Source organism: Trachinotus anak, unplaced genomic scaffold (genome assembly GCF_046630095.1).
Source record: "Trachinotus anak isolate AG129_WGS33_773 ecotype Australia unplaced genomic scaffold, CSIRO_AGI_Tana_v1 ptg000028l, whole genome shotgun sequence".
Lineage (NCBI taxonomy): Eukaryota > Metazoa > Chordata > Actinopteri > Carangiformes > Carangidae > Trachinotus > Trachinotus anak.
Genome location: NW_027273879.1, coordinates 7,949,071 through 7,968,877, shown reverse-complemented (window position 1 = coordinate 7,968,877; position 19,807 = coordinate 7,949,071). Strand labels below are relative to the sequence as shown.

Here is a 19,807-nt window from a genome sequence, read left to right as displayed (position 1 = left end):
CTCTCCAGTGAAGGATGTGAATAAATTTGCCTTTGGTGGAAATGGCAAGATGGCGTTTGGCCAAACCGGAGAGGAGGCATTCTCCCTCATTCCAAAGTCCACCTCCCCTGCTCTAGGCACTGGGTCCCCCACCCTGCCTCCAAACCCACCAGGAGACACAGCCAAACCCACCTCTACCACAGCTGCCCTCAGGATAGACCCACAGCCCCCTAAGACAGTTGGAGGCGAGACTCTGGGCAGTTTCTCCGGACTACGTGTGGGCCAAGGAGAAGAAACTAAAGATTCCTCTGCCAAACCTACTCCTGCCTCATTTACCTTTGGGGAGACTGGACTTGGGATGGGCAAGGCACAGTTTGGCTTTGGTGCAGGTCTGCAAAAGTCTGCAGAAGATTCAACAGGAGCAGACTTGTCTAAGGGGGCGGCTTCAGGCAGTTTGTTCAAGCCTCCTGAATCAAATACCAAGCCGGCCTTCTCTGTTCCCCAGACGGGCCAAACTGCCTCAGCTTTACCTACGTCATTCAGTAGTCTTCTTGCAGCATCGTCGGACTCCTCAGAGGAGCCAAAAGCTCCCCCAAAACCTTCAGAACCCACACCACCCCCTGAAAAAGAACCTCCTTCTGAACCAGTTGTAGAGAGCACAAGTCCCCCCATAGTAGTTGAGTCTGCAGGGGATGCAGCCACCACAGAAATCACAGCAGCCAAACCAACACCTGCAGCACCAGCACCCGCACTCGCACCTCCTGTGGCCACAACTGCCTCAACGCCAGACCCTCCCTCCTCCATCACCGCACCAACTGAAGCCACCCCTCCAGCACCAGTCAGTGCTGCTCCCACGATGGAAGCCACCACAGACACCACCACAACCACCACCACCAGTGCTCCTGTGCCCACTTCAGCGGCTGCCACCCCTGCCGTGGCATCTGTCTCCCAGGAAGCACCAGCAGCATTTCAGGTTCCCAGTTCTGACAAACCAGGATCCATTTTTACTCAGCCTGCTCCTGCAACAACAGACAGCAGTTCCCTTGGAGTCACACCAGCTATAAACACAGTTGCCCATGCAGCCACCACTCCCACCCCCACCATTGTTACCAATGCAGCGACCACTACTACGAGCACTGTGTTTGGGCAACCTGCTGCACCTCCGGCTTCCTCGGCCCCCTCAGCCCCCTCAGCCCCCTCAGCCCCCTCAGCCCCAGCAATCGCTGGATTTGGCTCATCTGGGTTTGGTGCATCAACTGGAACTGGTTTTGGCAAATCTGTTTTTGGCCAGGTGAGTGGCTTTGGCCAGCCCACAAGCAACACTGGGACATCCAGTGGCTTTTCTTTTGGCCAGTCAGCATTTGGAGCAAGTTCTAGTAGCGCAACCACTGGAGGGGGGGGTCTTTTTGGTGCTTCTACTGCTAGCAATGCAAGTTCCTTCTCCTTCGGCACAAGCAGTGCCAACACAGCCAGCAGCACTGGCTCAGGGCTGTTTGGACAGAGCACAGCCCCAGCATTTGGCCAGAGCTCAGGATTTGGGCAAGGGTCTGTGTTTGGTAGTAATACCACCACATCATCCTCTACAGGATTCAGCTTTGGACAGCCCTCAGGTGAGTGTGAGTCTGTATTTGATCTCAGGGGAAAAATACAAGAAGAGCTTGTTGCTTACTGTTTTTGTTCTCACTGTATTTATTTCCATTCAGTAATGAAACCTATCATTTCTGCTGGATACATGAGTAGTATAGCTACTAACTATAATGTAAATTACAAATGCTGGAATAATTACCTCTTAAAGACTGGTTAGATTTGTACTTTGAAAATCTTGTGACATCAGTGTAGTTAATGATAAAAACGTTCTTTTTCTTTTTTTTTTATTTCCTTGTTTCTAAGAATGTAGGGAACACTGTTGAAAAGTTTTGACTGAACTCGGTCTTCTTTTTACCTGCTGTTTATCAGCCCTATTTCTTTCTCAAGTCATTCTCACCTCAGTCATTTGTTCTTCTAAATGTGATATGGCATATATAGCTAACATGGCATATTCAGTTCACAAAATTAAATTCTGTGGCTATTTTAAGATGACAAAAATGACACCATTAGGCCTGTAAAATAATGGGGTACACAGGGTTCTGAATTTATATCAGCCATAAAAACAACTGTCCACCAAGTGATATTATATTTGCTAATCGCAGGTACATGGATACAAACAGTAGCTACCACATCTGACAATGGTGAAGCTAAAAATGTCTGACAACCACTGAATTATATTGTTATATCCATAAGGACAGTGGGCAGTGAGGGAGGCTTTGTGAAAATGTCAACTCATTTGGCTGACCTGCACATGCTGCAGTGACTGAAGCCAAATGTGACACTTGACACCTTATTTTGTCTGTAGTTTACTGCCAGCCTGAGTGGGTTGGAGGTGTGGCAGTGGCCGTGAGATTTGGGGTGGTGGGCTCTGAGTCAGGGGAGTTGTCCCATTCCCAAAGATTCTCTAAATTCTCAGTATAGGAATGTCTCTCTCTTTGTGGACAGCTGATGTTAATGTATCAGCTCAGCAGTTACACACAGCTGATGTCTACAGGCTCTGTGAGGGGGCTCCAAGTTTTCAAAGTCAGCTCTTTCTGTTTTATGACACTGGGAAAAGAAGGGGAAGCAGTGTTGCATGGTGGTGACTCGAAAATGTGCATGGCATCATTGGCCATTCAAAGAGAACACCTCAGTCGTGACTATTTTTCTTTTCCTTTTTATTCCAGCATTTGGTTGCTCTTCTGCCACCCCTGTGTTTGGCCAACAATCGAGCAGTGGGAGTGTGTTTGGACAGGTATCATCCACTGATTATTTAGTTTGATTGACAGTATTGTTTTTAAGAATTGCCTTCTAAATCAAAATATTGCCCATTCTGGAGACATGATATGACTAATAATTGTCTCCCAGCAGCAACCATCATCTGGTGGGAGTCTGTTTGGTTCAAGTTCAGCCAATACAGCAGGCTCATCAGCTGGTGGAGGATTTTTCAGTGGCCTGGGAGGCAAACCAACAGAGGAGGCTGCCAACAAAAACCCATTCGGCACCACTGCTTCCACTGGAGGGTTTGGGCAGCCTGCTCAGACAGGTAGGCCAACAGAATCTATAAAAAAAATGTATATTTTTATTTTTTACTCTATCCTCAGTTTTACTACTTACTTGTATCATACTGAAAACCAAATGGAAACCATTAAGCAGAAGTACTGGAAACAAGCCCTTATTTTGGTGGACTTTAATGTTACATTTATTTGTCTATTTCTCCTCTAGGTACCAACAGTCTGTTTGGGAATAGTGGTGCCAAGGCCTTTGGTTTTGGACAGGCCTCGTTTGGTGAGCAGAAACCTAGCGGGACCTTTAGCACTGGAGGAGGGAGTGTCGCATCCCAGGGCTTTGGCTCCTTCTCTACTCCGACAAAACCAGGTCCAACTTTCCCCATATAGTTTTTTTTGTTCTAATATTACTGTTGTTTTTCAGTCCTTGTTTCATTCTCTTGATTCTCAAGAGTTGAAAATAGTGCTTACTTGTTCTTTGCAGTTAACATGTTCAGATCAGACTTGTCTCCATGTGCTGACCACACATTATTAAGGGACGGATTCATTCATTCATTCAGATAGGGTTTTTTTGCATTTTTTTCCAGGGTCTGGCTTAGGGGCTCTGGTTCAGTGATGGTGGGGTGGCAGTGATAGAAACCCAGGGCAACCATACATTATCATATTATATTCAGCAGCCAACTCTTGACATTGCTTTCTCCTTTATCATTTACGCTACAGCAAGTGTCCTTATCTCCTCCCCCCAGTAGAGCAGAAAGCAAGGTAGTCAGATGGTCTGTCATTTCCTGCCAGAATACTGCTGATGCAATGTTACATATCAGAACTGCTAAGTCAGAGTGCAGTGAATTAAAGTTTTGATAAATTTGTTTAAGTTTCAGATAAAAAGCTTTAAATTATTTAAAATATTATTTAACATAAGAGATCTTTAACTTGAATATCACAATTCATTACAGCTACAGTGTTATGTGTAGAGAGTTTAGATTTAAATACATTTAAATACATAGTGCACTGTATGTAACGTACATAACAGTTTAAACAGCAGTTTCATTGCAGCTCATTATTTCTTTTTATTTGTGATACAGAAAAGTTCAGCCAATAATTTCTCTGAGTCGTGCCACCTCTGTGGAAGGTGTGTGAATTAGTGAAAGCAGCTGATCGGATGTTTACATATGAGCTGGTAGAGTTTTGAGATAACTTTTTCACTTTCTGGCCCCTATTAGCAATATTAACTTAAAGATGAAAGATGTGTGTTAAAAGCCGGTAAAGCTACAACACCAACCCTGTGCCTACTTCTTGAGTTAATCATGCAGCGTCATGTGTGATTAGAATATGTATGTATATATATGTACAGTTTACCTTCCTTGAGTTTTTGTAACAGTTGAGAACATGTGAAGACAGCTGGACTTAAGAGGATACTGTGCTTTGTCCTTGTTGATTTGTCACATTATGCTTTATGAGCAAGAGTTACTGTTCATCAGATAAACAACATCCTCGTGTTAGTGTATTAGGTAATTTAGTTCATTTTGGTTATGGTCTCGATGTTTTGCCTTTTACTTGGAAGAGGAGTGACTATCATGTCAGACAATCCTTACTTGGTTTCAGTTTGTGTTTGTGTGAGTCAGGTTGTCATAAGATGTCTCAGACATCTTGTTGGCAAACAGAGGGTGATAAATACTGTCCCTTTTAAAAATGGACTTTTACTTGTATACCAGGACACAAGCAACATTAAGTGCAGGCAGAGGAAGGGAGGTAAGCTTCCAACAGCAGTCACGAACTAGGGTCACAAAATATTTTTTTCTTACAGAGCTGTTTGGGAGCCATAAACTACAGCCTCTAATATTAACCATAACGAGCACATGTTCAGCTTATTAACTTATACAACAGTAAGGACAGTCCTGTCCTTAATAAAAGCACAGTTAACCTGTTTAGATCCTCCACATGGTCAAAACTGTCTACTGTGCTTCTATACACAAAGCTATATAAGACTATATAGCATTAAGAATTGAAAGTGGATCACATGCAAATGAAATTAAACATAGAGCAAGTTTAAACATAGAGAATTAATGTACCCCTACCCAGACCGATTATTAGATTGTGAAGATGTTAATTAAGCTTATTCCTTGGACTTTTTACTATCTTTTTAAGAAAAATAATAACAGCCATCTGAGCTATCCCCTCCACTCCTCTGGGATATTGGTACCACTCAGCACACTAATGCCCTATCTCTGGCCAGTGTGCAGGGAATGTAATCTTGTTACATTAGCTCAATCAATTATTTACTGAAGCATGCTGGTAGCCAGGCTGTAATTTCAGCACACCCTTTCCCTCCTACCACTAGTACTTTTGAGCTCTCACATTCTGCTGTTCCAAAAACAGTAATGAACTTTACGCAACATGTCACAATATAGTAAATGTATTCATCATGTTTAGATGAGATACAGTGGGGAAAATGGTTGTGCTTATGAGAAATTATAACAAATACTCAATTAGTACACCTTTTAACTTCCTACTACCCTGTAAGCAGTGTCAGCCCAGGTTCAGACCACATGTGGAATGTATTAGTAGTAATATTTACACGGGAGGCTGAACATAACTCTTCTCACTGATGTGTTTTTCTGTCTGTAGCCCAGAGGCTTCCCTTAGAAGACAAATACCCTTGACATAGATGAAATACCCCATGTAAATGAGCTAAAGCCACCAAAACAACATAATGACTCACATTTTTTTTATTTGTCCTTTGTAGAAACAATGATGAGGCCTATGTACCTCACTGTACTGTATATGGTCCACTTCTTTCTGTCACACATTTTAAGAACATATAAATTTTCCTCTCCACAGGAGGATTTGGCAGCGCTCCCGTCTTTGGGAGTCCCCCTTCTTTCGGTGGTTCCCCAGCATTTGGTGGCGGAGCATCATTTGGCTCCAGCCCTTCATTCAGCAACACCATAGGTTCCTCAGCTGGTAAGGTGTTTGGAGAGGGAACAGCAGCTGCCAACATGGGAGGATTTGGGTAAGGAACTTAATATGTTCTGTGCAAGGTTTGAAAAAAAAAGTGCTATGAAAATAAATAAATAAATAAATAAAAAAAAAAAAAAAAAAAAAAAAAATATATATATATATATATATATATATATATATATATATATATATATATATATATATATATATATATATATATATATATATATATATATATTTTTTTTTTTTTTATTTTTTTTTTTATTTATTTATTTAATGAATGTGTACATAGATAAACATGAGACAAAATTGGACATTCATCGAGTAACTACACAAATTTTTGAGAAGCTTATAGGTTTAGCTGCTAGTTTAGATCCTTGTTTACATACGAAACTAAAATTGGTAATGGCTGGTTAGAGTGACAATGGCAGCCAACAGCCAACAGGTTTGGCAATTGTTTGAATACATCTGGTCTCATTTTGCATCATATGCACGTGTATTTATTTTTAAATGTGTTATTGTAATGGTTAAAATCATTGCCTATTCCAACATTCAGGCCATAAAGCAGCAAATATTTTATGTGGCACAACCTCTGAGTAACAAACAGCAGACCAATAGTTTATTTTTTGGTTGTTACTTTGCAGCAGTCAGAAATCATCTAAAAATGTCAATGTCACCAGCTGTTGTGTACAATACAGAGGGGGAAGTCAGGGGAGCAGGATATTGCCTGCAGCAAGCAGCAGCTTTTTTGGAAATCAGAACATCTGTGTTCCCTCATTCAACACACCATCACGCAAGCATAACACATAAAGTAACAGAAGAGCAGCATTCACGGCATTGTTAAACACTCTATTAACATTATAGTGTTGAAATAAAATAAAGTTGTTTCGAGGCTTGCTAGTTAGCCAAATGGAGCAGGGTTTGTGAGCCCTCACTAAAGCCGTGTCCAATTATGAAGTGAGGCAGCTTGCACAGTGTTGAATCCGCTGCTATTATAAACACATTTTTTTCCTTCTGACTCCAACAGATACAATTTCAGGTGGAGTTATAAATTGACAGAAAAATCATAACTCAGGGTCCACTTCCTAGCTTTTTCTGGGTCCTGCTGCCTTTACAAGCGCAAGAGGTTTGCTCAGTATTCGTCCATCTGACGAAACTGATATGCAACATTGAAGCCATTACCACTATACGTTCGATTTGTCCTTGTTTCTGCCTTCTGCACAGTTTATTGCAATATGAAAAGAAATTAGAAGCACTTGGTTTGATGTAACCAGCCTCTCTGCTAATGCAAATGCTGAAGAATCACTGTCATTTCTCAAATTAGATTGCACTGAGGTAGAGGATTGAAATTGCAATTTTGGCATAATTAATTGTGCAGCACAAGTGTAAAGCGCTGACATTTTACTATAAAGTATAATAGACCACATCTTTACTGCCCCCAGCAACTCAGCTTTAAACCAAGTGAAATTTCCGTTCAGCTACAGAAAAAAGGATTAATTCATCTTTTACATCCTTCCCACACTTTCCACACAAGTGATTTCTCCAGCTTTATCAACTTTTGTGTGCCCACCATGTGCATGTGTTTTGATATTAGTGCACCCAAAACTCAGGAGTTCTGTGTAGGACTAGATTATTCCCCTCAGATAATCTCACTCTGGGGTCATGCTGCCTGCAGATTAAACTGGCCTGGTCTCTCTCTCTCTTCCTCTGTTTTGCTTATTCTCTCTTTACAGTGGGTGTGGGTCCTGTAGAAGGGATTACTGCTTAAACCGCTGTCTCTCAATCCTCTAGTACCATGACACACACATACAAACACACACACACACCATCTGACACCTTCTGGCTTGCTTGCATGTTTACTTGGATGGAGCTAAGCAATGAATAGATCCCAGACATAGTTCCTTTCACTTCTTTCTTTTCTTCTTGTTTTCTTTTCTTCATGCTCTTTGTCCAAATAAATTGTTGTTGTGAAGCATGGCTGTTAAATGCCATCCACCCCTATTGCACAATGTTTCCTCTCATTTTGTCTCATCAACCCCGTTCAGTGTATCTGTTTATTTTAATTTCACCTATTTGGTTTGCCTTATCTCATCCTCTGGGTCTGCTTCTGTTTTCAGGTTTGCCTCACCTCCCAACGCCCCGTCCTTTGGCGCTCTAGCTAGTCAGAACGCTCCGTCATTCGGGAGCTTGGCCCAGCAGGGGTCTGGGTTTGGAAGTCAGCCCAGCGGCTTCTCTGGCTTTGGACAACAGCCACAGGCAGGAGGTGAGACTACTGCTTAAGTTGCCTTTTTTCTATTCTTCCCTCATCATCTGCAAATGTCCTCTTGTTTACCAGCACTTAGTTAAATACTGCAGGCAGGACGGTCAGTGGTTCAAGCAGACTCAGTAAGCAGTTGTTACAGCATTGATACAGATGTCTTCCACCCAGTGTATTTTGGTTGTCATATAACGGAGGTAGCTAAAATTCCTACAACCAACATGCACTTAAACACTCTATTAACATTATAGTGTTGAAATAAAATAAACCTGTTTCAAACATGTACTTGTCCTGGTGCACAATTTGCACTGTCAGATGAAGGTTTCCAAAAGATAAATTTGATGCATTTGTTGGTTTCAGCTTCTCAAATGTGAATATTTGCTTCTTTTCTTTGTCATATCTTATAATAAACTAATTAACTTTGGATTTTGGACCTTTTCCCTCTTTTTTTTCCTCCTCAACCTATTCATCTCTCCACACCTTCTCTGTCTCTATCCTTAATGGCCCTGGGCGGCAAAGCGTCTGTGTCAGGTCATGTTAGGTACACAGCACACAGACAGACGCATATCTGTCTGTCAAATGACTTGTATGCTGTGAAATGAGAATTGCATTAGAATCATAGATTTTTTTTTTTCCACACTGAGAATCATGATGTTTTATTACTACAATTAATTTAATTCACTTTTCATTTTGAAGGATTTTCTGGAAACACCTTTGGTTCTGCAAACCAGTAAGTGCGATCAATACATTTAGCTTTATTTCATGTCTTTTGTCTTTTTTTTTTTTTTTTTTTGGGTGTGTATGAGCTGATGAATGAGTAGACAGACCCACTTTTCTCTGTTCCTCCCTGGCAGCAGTGTGTTATGCCTGTGGTGTTTGAACTCTGCTGAAGCTCACATCTTTTCTTCCACAACACTGCTCCCCATAGACCCTTTCAGATTTAATACCACCTCATCTGCCCTCATTTATTTCTGATTTCCTCCTCTTCATCTTCTCTCTGCTTAGAGTCCAGTTCTGCTTTATTGCTATTTTACTGTATTAAAATGCAGTGAAAATTCTCTTTCTGACGTTTTCAGCTTTGGATACAAACACAAAGAAAAATGTATAATACATTAAATTATCTTTTAAAAGATGATCCAGTAAATACTAGAAAAAAATCAGTGCCACACATAATAAATACACAGTCAAGTGTTTGCCAGTATGGTTCATCATTCATGGGTGGTGCACGGTTTAATGCTCTAGTAGCACTTCCTTATTCCGTATCCCTATAATTCCCCACTTGTGATTAGTTTTTCATTCCCATCCTACTGTCTCTCCTTTTCATCCCTCAATCCCACATTTTACCTCTCCCTCTCTTATGCTGCTTGTCCCTCCGTTTGCTGCTGTGTGTCACATGGCAGCCAGTGTTCCCCAGGGTGTGTTCCAGTGGAATGCACTCTGAAGTGTGCAGGAGTGTGTGGAGACAAGGTTGAGCGTATTGGACACATTCACATGCTGTTAATAATCCTCCTTTCGTTCGTTTTTGCTTTTCTTTCATCCTCCACTTCTCTCACCAAACCTGCCAACCTGTACACACTCTATGGGTTGCTGCCACATCGTCAATAGTTGTAACTTATTTTCTTGCAAATATACAAAAACCCTCTATAAAGTGGAAATAAGCTGAATGAAAACAAATTTAAACAGTCCCAGTAATATTTGCAATGAACTTGCAATTATGTGTTGAACCTTTGCAGTATTTCTGCAAAATATATTCCGATTAGAAGAATTTTCTTTACCAATTTCTGCATAAATAAAAAATGTCACAAAAAACGCTCTGCTGACAAACCAGTAAAATTCAGCAAAACCCTGATGACATTGTGAAACTCATAAAAAACAGAATAATTGAAAGACAATTGCTGTTATTGCTCATAACCAGCCGATAAAAGTACACTCCTCTGTGCACTGCTGTGCCTTTGCTTCACTGTGAAGATGCGTTTTTTCCTCTGTATCTGCAGTGTGATTACAGCACAGTGCATCACATACACATGCTTGACATAGCTACCTATAAAAAAGCACAGACAAACAAAAACAAAATACTTCAAAATCAGATTAATGGAAGTCACTGTCCAGAGTAAACCCACTGTGGTCAACAAACTGAATCCTGAAATTTTTTATCAATACTATACTATTTTATCTGTATTATCCATGGGGAAACTCTCACATATTCATTGGTTGCTAAACCTGATTCATTTGAAACTGCATGGCCATTTCATTTACACTGATATTTGATTATTTACACAAAACCTGAGGGGGAAAAAAAACTAAATATTTTTTTCTGATTTATATTCATTTTTAATGTTAAGCTGTTTGTTCAGCTTTACTGCCTGTATGTTTATTCTCATGAATCCCTTAAAATTTCCAATTTGTTCTTATCGTCCTAAAAAAAACAAATACACCTTAGTAGCATTGACAACATCTGTCTGGTTGTTCCAACACTTTTATGAAGCCTATTATTGTTATGTTGACAGAAATATTCAAATCCATTATGCACTACATCATAAAGCCACCATTACACCATTACATCAGATGGAACGTGGTACTATTAGGTCATTTTATAAACATGTTCTTTAATTCAGTATGAAATTTGATATCTTGAGCCCTGAAATGGGTTTTCAAAAAAAAAGGGTTGTGTATTTGATTTACACATTAAAGAGGTCATTCTAATACTACTATTAGTACCTTTTCAAGCATTGAAACTTTTTTTCAGTAATCTCTCCCTCTCTGCTTTTTCTGTCATTTCTTCTTCCAGATCAAGTTCACAAACATTTGCCAGTTGGAGAAGCTAGTTTTATTAAACCTCCATGAGCCACAGTACTTTCTGCAATCAAGTCCTTTGTGCCACACAATGGGAGGAGGGAAAGGGGAAGACTGTGTTGCTTTTGGGTTGAAGGGGTAAATAAAGTCAATTAGAAAACTTCTGTATGTTTTAGAAAAAAAAAATACAAGCTTTCAAAGCAGCTTGCAGAGTGCAGTTCATTCTCCACGTACTATTATCCAGTTCATGCCGTATTATGTGGTCAGAAGACAGATCAATGTGAGGTACCTTGGAAAAAACATTTTCTATAATGCTTTTGAAAATCACAAAATAATACAAAAAATTATTTTGTGATGACCTTTTTCAGAAGTCATACGTTGTTACAGATTGATGCAGATTAGACTTCAGTATCATATACTTTATCATCATAACATTCATACTAGAATGATGTTGCCTTCTGTCTAGCATTTTAAAATTTTAGTTTCTGCACTTTGAAACACCACAGTGTACATGAAGGAGCTTTATGTCTGAACATTTCACTACAGTGGAATTATGTAAAATGGTTTTAATCAGCATGGCTATATAAAGCACTGATCAATCCAGCTCTGTCTAACTGTTCATACAGTCTTGAACAGAAATTTGTCAAAAATGTACACCCACGTAGAATGTACCAAAATTTAACAAACCCAACATGTTGAACTATGATAAAAGGAATTGTGCTTTGAATTTAAAAAACGATATATTTTCCATTTCAAATAATTTTTGCAGTAAATCCCCTCTTGATGTATATTTTTACACGAAAAAGTGGAAATAAACTAAATTTCTCAAACAAGTTATTTGTCTACTCTAAATGGTGATTCTCTTAATATCACAATTTATTTGTTAATGCGGTAATGTTAACAGCTCACTGATTTGTCTTTCCAGTGAATATGTTGTGTTAGGATTTGGTTTTCCGGCAGGAAACCGAGAACAAAGGTAAAAGTTGTCTGATCATCATGTGACTTATTCACTTATTGAGTGCTTCTTTATATTGTTGGGAGTACATTTAAGCAGTAGTAACTAAAAGTTTTGGTCACAGACCTTTTCCAAAGCCTTTAATCTTCACCCTTATATAACTGACAAATTATCTTGTGAAGTAGGAAGATATTATTTTTGATATTTTATTTTATACAGTTCACTGAAGTAACTGTATAGCAAAGAATCTTGACATAGTTTTTAACAGCACTTCACACTATCACTGTGCTCAGCATTTGCTTAATGCAAAGGGAAATAAAATCTAGTATTAGCCATATAAAACTAGATAGTTTAAATCGAGGAGGCATGAAGAATAGCATGGCAGCTAGCCCTAGGCTATGTTTGGATGGTTCACTAATTAATGCTAAATCCTTCTTGATATGCAGCTCATTCCTTCATCTTCAGTAAGGAATTCATTGACTCATACAGAGCTAAATTGGGCTGTGGGAGAATGCTGATGGGGATCTATGGTTTGGATCAGAGTCTTGATGCTGTGGCATGTGGCCACCATCAACAGAATTACATCCCCGGCTTATGGCTGTCGAGCATGTCACTGTCACTCTGTCGACCCTTATCTTGCGTCTCTCGCCACACGGATGGCAGAGGTCCTGGTCGTTCTGAAGTGGCGCAGGAATGTCAGGGTCATAATGTGACCTGTTGGAGACACCTGCTGAAATGGTTGAATCCACATTCCCCAGCAGTCTTTGATAGATATAACCAGTGGACTGGAGCCACTGAGTGTAAATCAATTTTATTTTTTAATCAACAGCTTTTTTTAGTTAAATTAGTCAATCAAGAGCGCAACCAGAATACTGTATATCCTATTAGTTTTGTATCTTTGGACAAGCAACAGCATTATGTACACGATCACAATGATGTGTGATCGGCACCAGATCTATGTGATGTCGCAGGTAAAGAATTACAGTTGGACGCATTGGCAGATTACAGAGGCACGGGGGCAGTTACAGAGCCCAGAGTCTGTAATGCTTTCAGTTAAAGCGGATGAGCTTATGAGATTTTCAGCACCAACTCCACAACTGGCCTCTATAAAAGCATTAAAGGCAGAGTTTTTTTTTTTTTTTTCTTTCTTTCCTTCTTCTACTTTTATAATGGCACAAATATAACAGAAATACTTGATAGTGAAATTCAAATTTAATGGTGCTTTATTAACATGAAAGTTTAAAAAAACAGTTGTTGCCAAAGCGTTAAAATACAATTTAGCCAAGTTCACAATAACAGAAAGAAAAAAAACAACACCAAGATCAATACACAAGCACACAGGCATATTATAGTTCTTATTGATACTGACAGTACATCTCTCATGTCACTATTCCTGATGATGGAAAGTGCAGGAAAGTCTCGCACTCTGGAGGGTGGCAGCTGTCTTCATGGCATCCAGATAAAAATAGCGTAGTCCAAACCACCCCTCCCCCAACCCCGTTCTCTGTCCCCCACCCCCACCCCCCACAGTGAGTGATGATTAGCGACTCTTGAGCACATCCTACTCGTGCTTTGCGAATATATTCATCATCTCCACATGTGGCACTGGACCCCCCCAACCCCCAGTGTGTGCATCTTTTGGGCCTGAAGGCATTTCAATAAACAATGTGCTGCTCCTACATTAAGATGAGAGTTATTCCCAGACCATATGTGGACCCCAGCTACTCTGAGAGAGCATGCTACAATTTTCCCTAATGGGTAATTTTGTCTGCACAGATAATCCAAATCCAATAATCCACTAACAGACGAGTGAGACCTCTCTCCCCTCTGGACGCTGTACTGACTTTGTGGTGCACTGCGGATCACTGCCTCCACGGCCCCCCTCTAGAACGACCCCTATGGATAGCCAGTGGACCATGCTGTTATGAATAGGTTAGATTTCTTGAAATTCTTACAAAAGAAAAGTAATAAGAATGAATGATGATGAATAGGTGAAATCAAAATGAGACAAATATTTAAGAGGTATTAGCTTTGAAATTTGAATTTTTGATGCCTGTAATATAATTCCATAAATCTGCATGCTGATACTGGGCTCCTCTTTGTCTACATAATGGTTAATTGAAATAGATATATCCATTACCAAGTTTTACTTTGGTATGTAAAATATTTTCACCTGACATAAGTCACTAGTAAAAGAGGTTGTTTCAGAAACCAAGCAAGTCAGCAAGTGATAACCTAGCCGTAATTTACTATTCTTTATAGTTGGCGGAGTTTCAAGTGGGACAAAGCAGAGCAGGACCTGCACTGAGTCCTTTCCATAGTAGCACTGACGCACATTATACTCGAGCTTTTTTTTTTCTTTTTCTTTAACTGGTGTCGCGCAGTGCTGGAACTGCTGCTACCATTAGAGGAGTTTTTTTGAAGTTTTGCTATTGCTACATAGCCAGTGTTAGCATTAACAGCTGTTTACTTACCAGTCGTAAGTGCAAACGTTGCAGGTTCAACATCATCACCTTTTTTCTTGCCAAGAGCTGTCTCCACTGTTGGAAACAGGTTTTCTTTTATTTCTATGACTACTTCTTATGAAGTTAGCACGCTGGCCAGCTAGCCCCCTACTGGCCCGGCCATCTCATCACTCAATACAGAGTCACTGCAGCATCCAGTCTGCTCCCAAGTAGCAGCGCTGCTCAGAGAGTGTATTATAACCTCTTGTCTTTTAAACGCAACAATTGCTGAGGCTCTTGGCAAGACTGTTAAGTAAACAGCTGTTAATGCTAACAGTGACTATGTAGCAATTTACAAATGGCTCCTTTAAGTTGCAAAATGTGAGGTCATCATCAGTTAGCATGCTAGTATTTGTGCTTAAATGCTAAGCCCAGCTTTGAGCATTGCAGCAGCACTGACATGAACATAATGCATGATAAATAACATCCAAGCCACTGTGCCAGTAAGTCCATCCCAGCCTCCCAAGCTTTAATTACCTACCTGCCTTCGTTCCTCCTCCTCCTCTTTCACTCTCTCTCCCTCTCTGTCTTTAAGTCACTCACGGGGATTATGCAGTTCAGTTACCCTGATACTTCAAAGGAGCTTTATACTGAAAGTTTTAATTTCCGTCAAGCACCATTTAGTCTTCCAAGAATACAGAAGTGCCCCTGCAAAGGAGGTTGGTTCTCCCTTTTCTGTTCACATGTGACACAACATAAACAAGTGCATGCAACAGCAATATCAACACTTGCTTTGCATGTGAATGGATTACTGACAATGGGCTTAACTTCTTATCTAATAGACTTGATCATGGATGTCAGGCATTATCACAGATGTCAGGGGTAAGGCTTTGAGCATCACCAGAGTCGTACAGAGTTATTGAAATTTTTGAAGAAAGCAGTTCTAAAAGGCCTTTAATGAAAACTAAAGACACACACCAAGGCAACAACTACTCTTTCTAGTGTTCCTGTGAAAAGTATTTTATACTGTTGATCCCACGATCTGCCACTCCTTTCCCATTATTCAAGTGTAAACATCAGAGAACATCTAAAATGAGACAGGCAGCATCAGGAGAGGGAGAACAGGTGCCATGTGGAAGGATATCAAATATCTGCTAATGTTACCTTTGATCCAGCCATAATAACTGAGGATAGGTGACACCAGATGTATCTATGGAAGCAGACACAGGAAATCTTATACTAGTAGGTAAATCATTTTGCATACATCAACATACCTGCAGTACTATGTTTTCACATTGCTGAAAGTATTCAGTCGGCTGCTCCTGACTGTTACCATAGTGAGAGTCCTTTATCGCCGGCAGCAGTTTTTTTTTTTTTTTTCCCCAAGCTGCTTGTGCCACTGATGTGAGAAGTCCTTATTTGTTTACACTGAAGTGCACTTGAGGTTGGCCCCTTACCGTGCCTACAAAGGCTGTTTTTCTTTTAAAGCAAGAGCTGAGCCACAGCTGGCTTCCAAGCATCACCTCTGAATGTCCCACTCAGGTGAGCATTTTCTGCTTCTACAGCACTGGAATCCAGTTTGAGCTGACGCTTTGGTCCCCGTTGTCACCCTGGTTTCATCTGCTTTGTCAGAACTGATCCCAAGAGTAATTACGTTGTCAGCTAATCCAGCCTCTTGAAGCATAATTTGATTGCTGAGATTTTTTATGTAATTTATGGGGTATGTTTTGCAGCAGAGGACATGGTTAGCTCATTATTTCATCAATATCCCTCTGAGTGTTTCATTTTGAGCTCTTGAGTCTCAGTCAACACTTACTGTGGTTAATTTTCTCATCTGCTGAATCTAGGACTTGCCCCTTTTCACTAAGCAAGCATCTTGAATTTGACTGCATATTAAACACTGCTGCTGTCAGCAGTTGTGTTGTACTGGCCAAGTTTTGGGTGCATAAATTGACTAAATCCATATCCACCTGTAACATTATTCTCTTTTTTTCAATCAACATTAAAATCTAAAGGCCTGTTGTGAGACATTGCCAGTGATTCATCACAAACCACTTGGGCTATTTAGACACTGTCATGTTTGTCGTACAGCTCTCTGGTCTGTTATGACAACACTGTCAACCCAAGAGCCTATACCTTGTTATCATCATACACTTGAAGTGCATGATCTCTAGAAAATAAGTGTTACTGTATGTGTAACACACACACACAGATTTAGAAAGTTCGTTGCCAACATCTGCATGCTTTTGTCTTTATTTTTATGTAGCCAAATTATCCGTTGCTAATGGCTTTCTGGTCAGTGAGAATAAGCATACAGTAGGGATCACAGGCCATGTGCTCGCTAAGCTTTTACCTTAATTGTATCCAAACGTGCGATTGCAGATACCGTGATGCCAGACTATATCAGCAGCTTCATAAAAACCTACAGATAATGTATAGTTTCTATTTTTCAGTATGTTTGAGTGATCTGATTATTCCTATATTTATATTAATTGTATATCAAAAACAGAAATGCAATGCAAGTGATTGAACAACATTTTGAGATCTAATAACTGAAAGTTTCCCATAGAAGAAAACCCTTTATAAATTACTTAATAACATTTATACCTGCAGGAATTATGATTAAAAGAAAGTGAAAATCCCATGATAATTTATCAATGCATTAACAAATGAAGAGAAAGGTTAAATACCAGCTAATAGTATTTTTAACAACTGGGCAACCTAAAAATGTGTTGTCATTAATGGCTTCCAACTGATCTGCAAGATTAACCATCACATTAGATAAGAGCCATTAGATTAACCATTATTAAAGCCATTAGTTACAACTTACAAACCCTTGACTAGAATTTACCACATCTTGTTTATAAATGGAGGTGCTACTCATGACACAGTGGTGTGGAATGACAAGACATGACAATCCACACCCATGGATTCAGTTTAAGCCAACTGGCATCAAAGAATGAAATGTTTTGGAAGAAATTATGAAACAAAGGGAGACTCCATCTTATGTTTTATTAATATGAGTGAAGGCATTAATATTCACAGTAATTAATTATGGACCAGACAAGCACTGGTCAGATGAGGTGCTCGGTTTTACTTCTCACAAAGTAGTTCAGCGTCTAGTTGTGTAAAGGCTCTATATGCTTCCCCTCAGGAGCTGCTTGTGATGTCTGGGTTCATTACAAAAGTCTTTGGCAGTGTGGGAGGTGTGGGATCCAGCTACATCACATGCTGTAATTACACAGATGGCAATTAAAGGTTGCCCATAAGTACCCCTGTCCCAGCTTGTGGGATGTTCGACGTTTAATGGCTGTCATTAATTTAAATGGAAGATTGCATTATACTGAATAGTGAGCAGTTATTGTCAAAGCTTAGTCTGACAGTCCAGATGCAGCACTGATGTCCATGTTGTTAAATCAATCTCTTATATAACTGTAGGGGTTGCAAAGTGACTGTCTGGCTTAAGTATAACAATGATTTATCTACTTTGCTGCTATAATACATTTAAATAAGTTACATAATATTGTCTGCAGCTTTGGAAAGTCTTGAAAACCAGTTTCCTCAAAATGGCCCGAGAAGGTTTTGAAAAGTGTAGTTCTTAAATTCTTAAATATTTTCTCTTGCCGACTGAATTATTAGTAAAGAAAAAATGCAAAAAAATGCGATGTATGTTATTGCAACTGAGACATTACCATCACTACTGCTAGCTACAGTAAACTCATAGTCTCATAATGGGCAAGTGACGATTTAGCAAAAATTTAAACTGATTAATGAATCCACCCATTTTCTGCCAGTTCTCCAGGTCCACGTTGCATTAATTTAATCAATTATATCATTAGAAATTATTGTTATACGCTACTGAAAAAGTGATATAATAATAAGGTTGCACGGAAGTCAGTCCTCCGTCTCAAGAGAGAGCCAAAATATGAGGGACAAGCAGCCTGTATGGAGGACTTGTTGCAGAGAACGATAACAAGCTAGTGCTCCATGGGAATATTATTAGTAATGTCTGGTGCCAGAAGATACAGAGGTGCAGTGATTACTTGGTATTACACATAGGGACAGGTGGATGTATGCAGGGAGACACTGCAACATACTCGCAGACTCTGAGCCATGTAAATATAGCTGCGAATGTGCAGCTCAGGAATGTGACAAGGATAGCATAGACAGTAGAGGCTGCAGGTCTGGAATTGAATCCAGCAAACAGACATATTCAAGCTGCAGGACTCAGCCACGTAATATTTTGAGACAATTTTGAGCAAAACAGCCATTAAAACAAAGTATAGTATCACTTTTAATTACCCTCCCTATCCCCTCTCCTTCATTGTTAACACAGAGTTTTCACAGTTCTCATTAGAGCCACAAGTGGCTAAATCCCAAGCCTGTCTAAAAATTTGTGAGTCAATGTCCTCCATTACATCTTCAGTGATTCTCTGGGCTGGGACTGAGAGAGAAAATATCAGCTTCCCTGCTTATGCTGTAGACTAGAGATTAATTTTAAGCCCTTACCTACGTGTTTAATGTGGTAATATTATATACCAAGTGATGAACAGAAATTTAAGGAACCCACTAGAGCACTTTGCATTTCTCTGAGAACTCCATAGAGAGTTGTAATGGAGGTGCAGTGCAGACGGGGTGGAAAAAAAGACTCCTCTGCTATCATCCCTGTTCAGCATACCTGTGTACCTGTCTTGCATTTCAATTACTTCATTCAGATGCATACATTTTTATTCCTTTGACCAAATGATTGTGTGCTGGTGGGAAAGGAAAGAGTTCCCAAAGCCACTGAGAGTTAGTTATTGCTCCATTGTGCCTAATCTTATCTGATGTAGCTCTGATTCTCAGAATTTAATCTGTCTGATAACCCTTTTATCCCCTTGGATAAGACAATGCATAAAAATGTGACAGATCAGGGTCACGCATATAAACTGTCAATTTCAACTTTAGAATGTTTGAAAGGAAAGGAAAGGATAAGGCTGTGGATTCTTTTTGTCAACAAATCCCATGAAAAGACCAAAACCAACAATGAATTGTTTCTGCATTATGATGATCATGGGCAGTGTAGTTTAATCAAGTCAGTCCCCCATGCTGTAAATCCTCACTAGCACACCAAATGTGTATTAATCCACAGTTGAAAATAGTTCCCATCAAATCCGATATTCCTGTTTCAGTAATATTTGCTAAAAGTCCCAGTGCCTAACTGTTTTTGGAAATTGCTGAGCACTTTTATAAATGAATCCATATGTTAGTGACCCATTTTGAAAGATTTATGTGCCACAGACGGGGAAGGGAAATTAAAAAGTATTGACAGATGAACACATTGTTAGTTTTGGTTGTTTCATGTTGG

General features: G+C 39.8%; 1 protein-coding gene across 5 annotated transcripts in view; it reads left to right on the top strand.

Moving 5' to 3' along the window:
- Nucleotides 1-19,807, top strand: part of LOC139611923 (inactive phospholipid phosphatase 7-like) — a 61,650-nt gene that overhangs the window by 19,657 nt on the left and 22,186 nt on the right. For 2 of the 5 annotated variants that reach the window (XM_071466958.1, XM_071466962.1), the window contains 8 exons: nucleotides 9-1,589; nucleotides 2,733-2,800; nucleotides 2,914-3,091; nucleotides 3,271-3,423; nucleotides 5,892-6,063; nucleotides 8,129-8,274; nucleotides 8,965-8,998; nucleotides 11,057-11,896. In XM_071466958.1, coding sequence (XP_071323059.1) covers nucleotides 9-1,589; nucleotides 2,733-2,800; nucleotides 2,914-3,091; nucleotides 3,271-3,423; nucleotides 5,892-6,063; nucleotides 8,129-8,274; nucleotides 8,965-8,998; nucleotides 11,057-11,093 — 2,369 coding nt within the window. In that variant the 3' untranslated portion in view covers nucleotides 11,094-11,896. Of the gene's footprint in view, nucleotides 1-8; nucleotides 1,590-2,732; nucleotides 2,801-2,913; nucleotides 3,092-3,270; nucleotides 3,424-5,891; nucleotides 6,064-8,128; nucleotides 8,275-8,964; nucleotides 8,999-11,056; nucleotides 11,897-19,807 lie in introns of those variants that run through there. The other 3 variants (XM_071466959.1, XM_071466961.1, XM_071466960.1) reach the window with 3 other exon arrangements.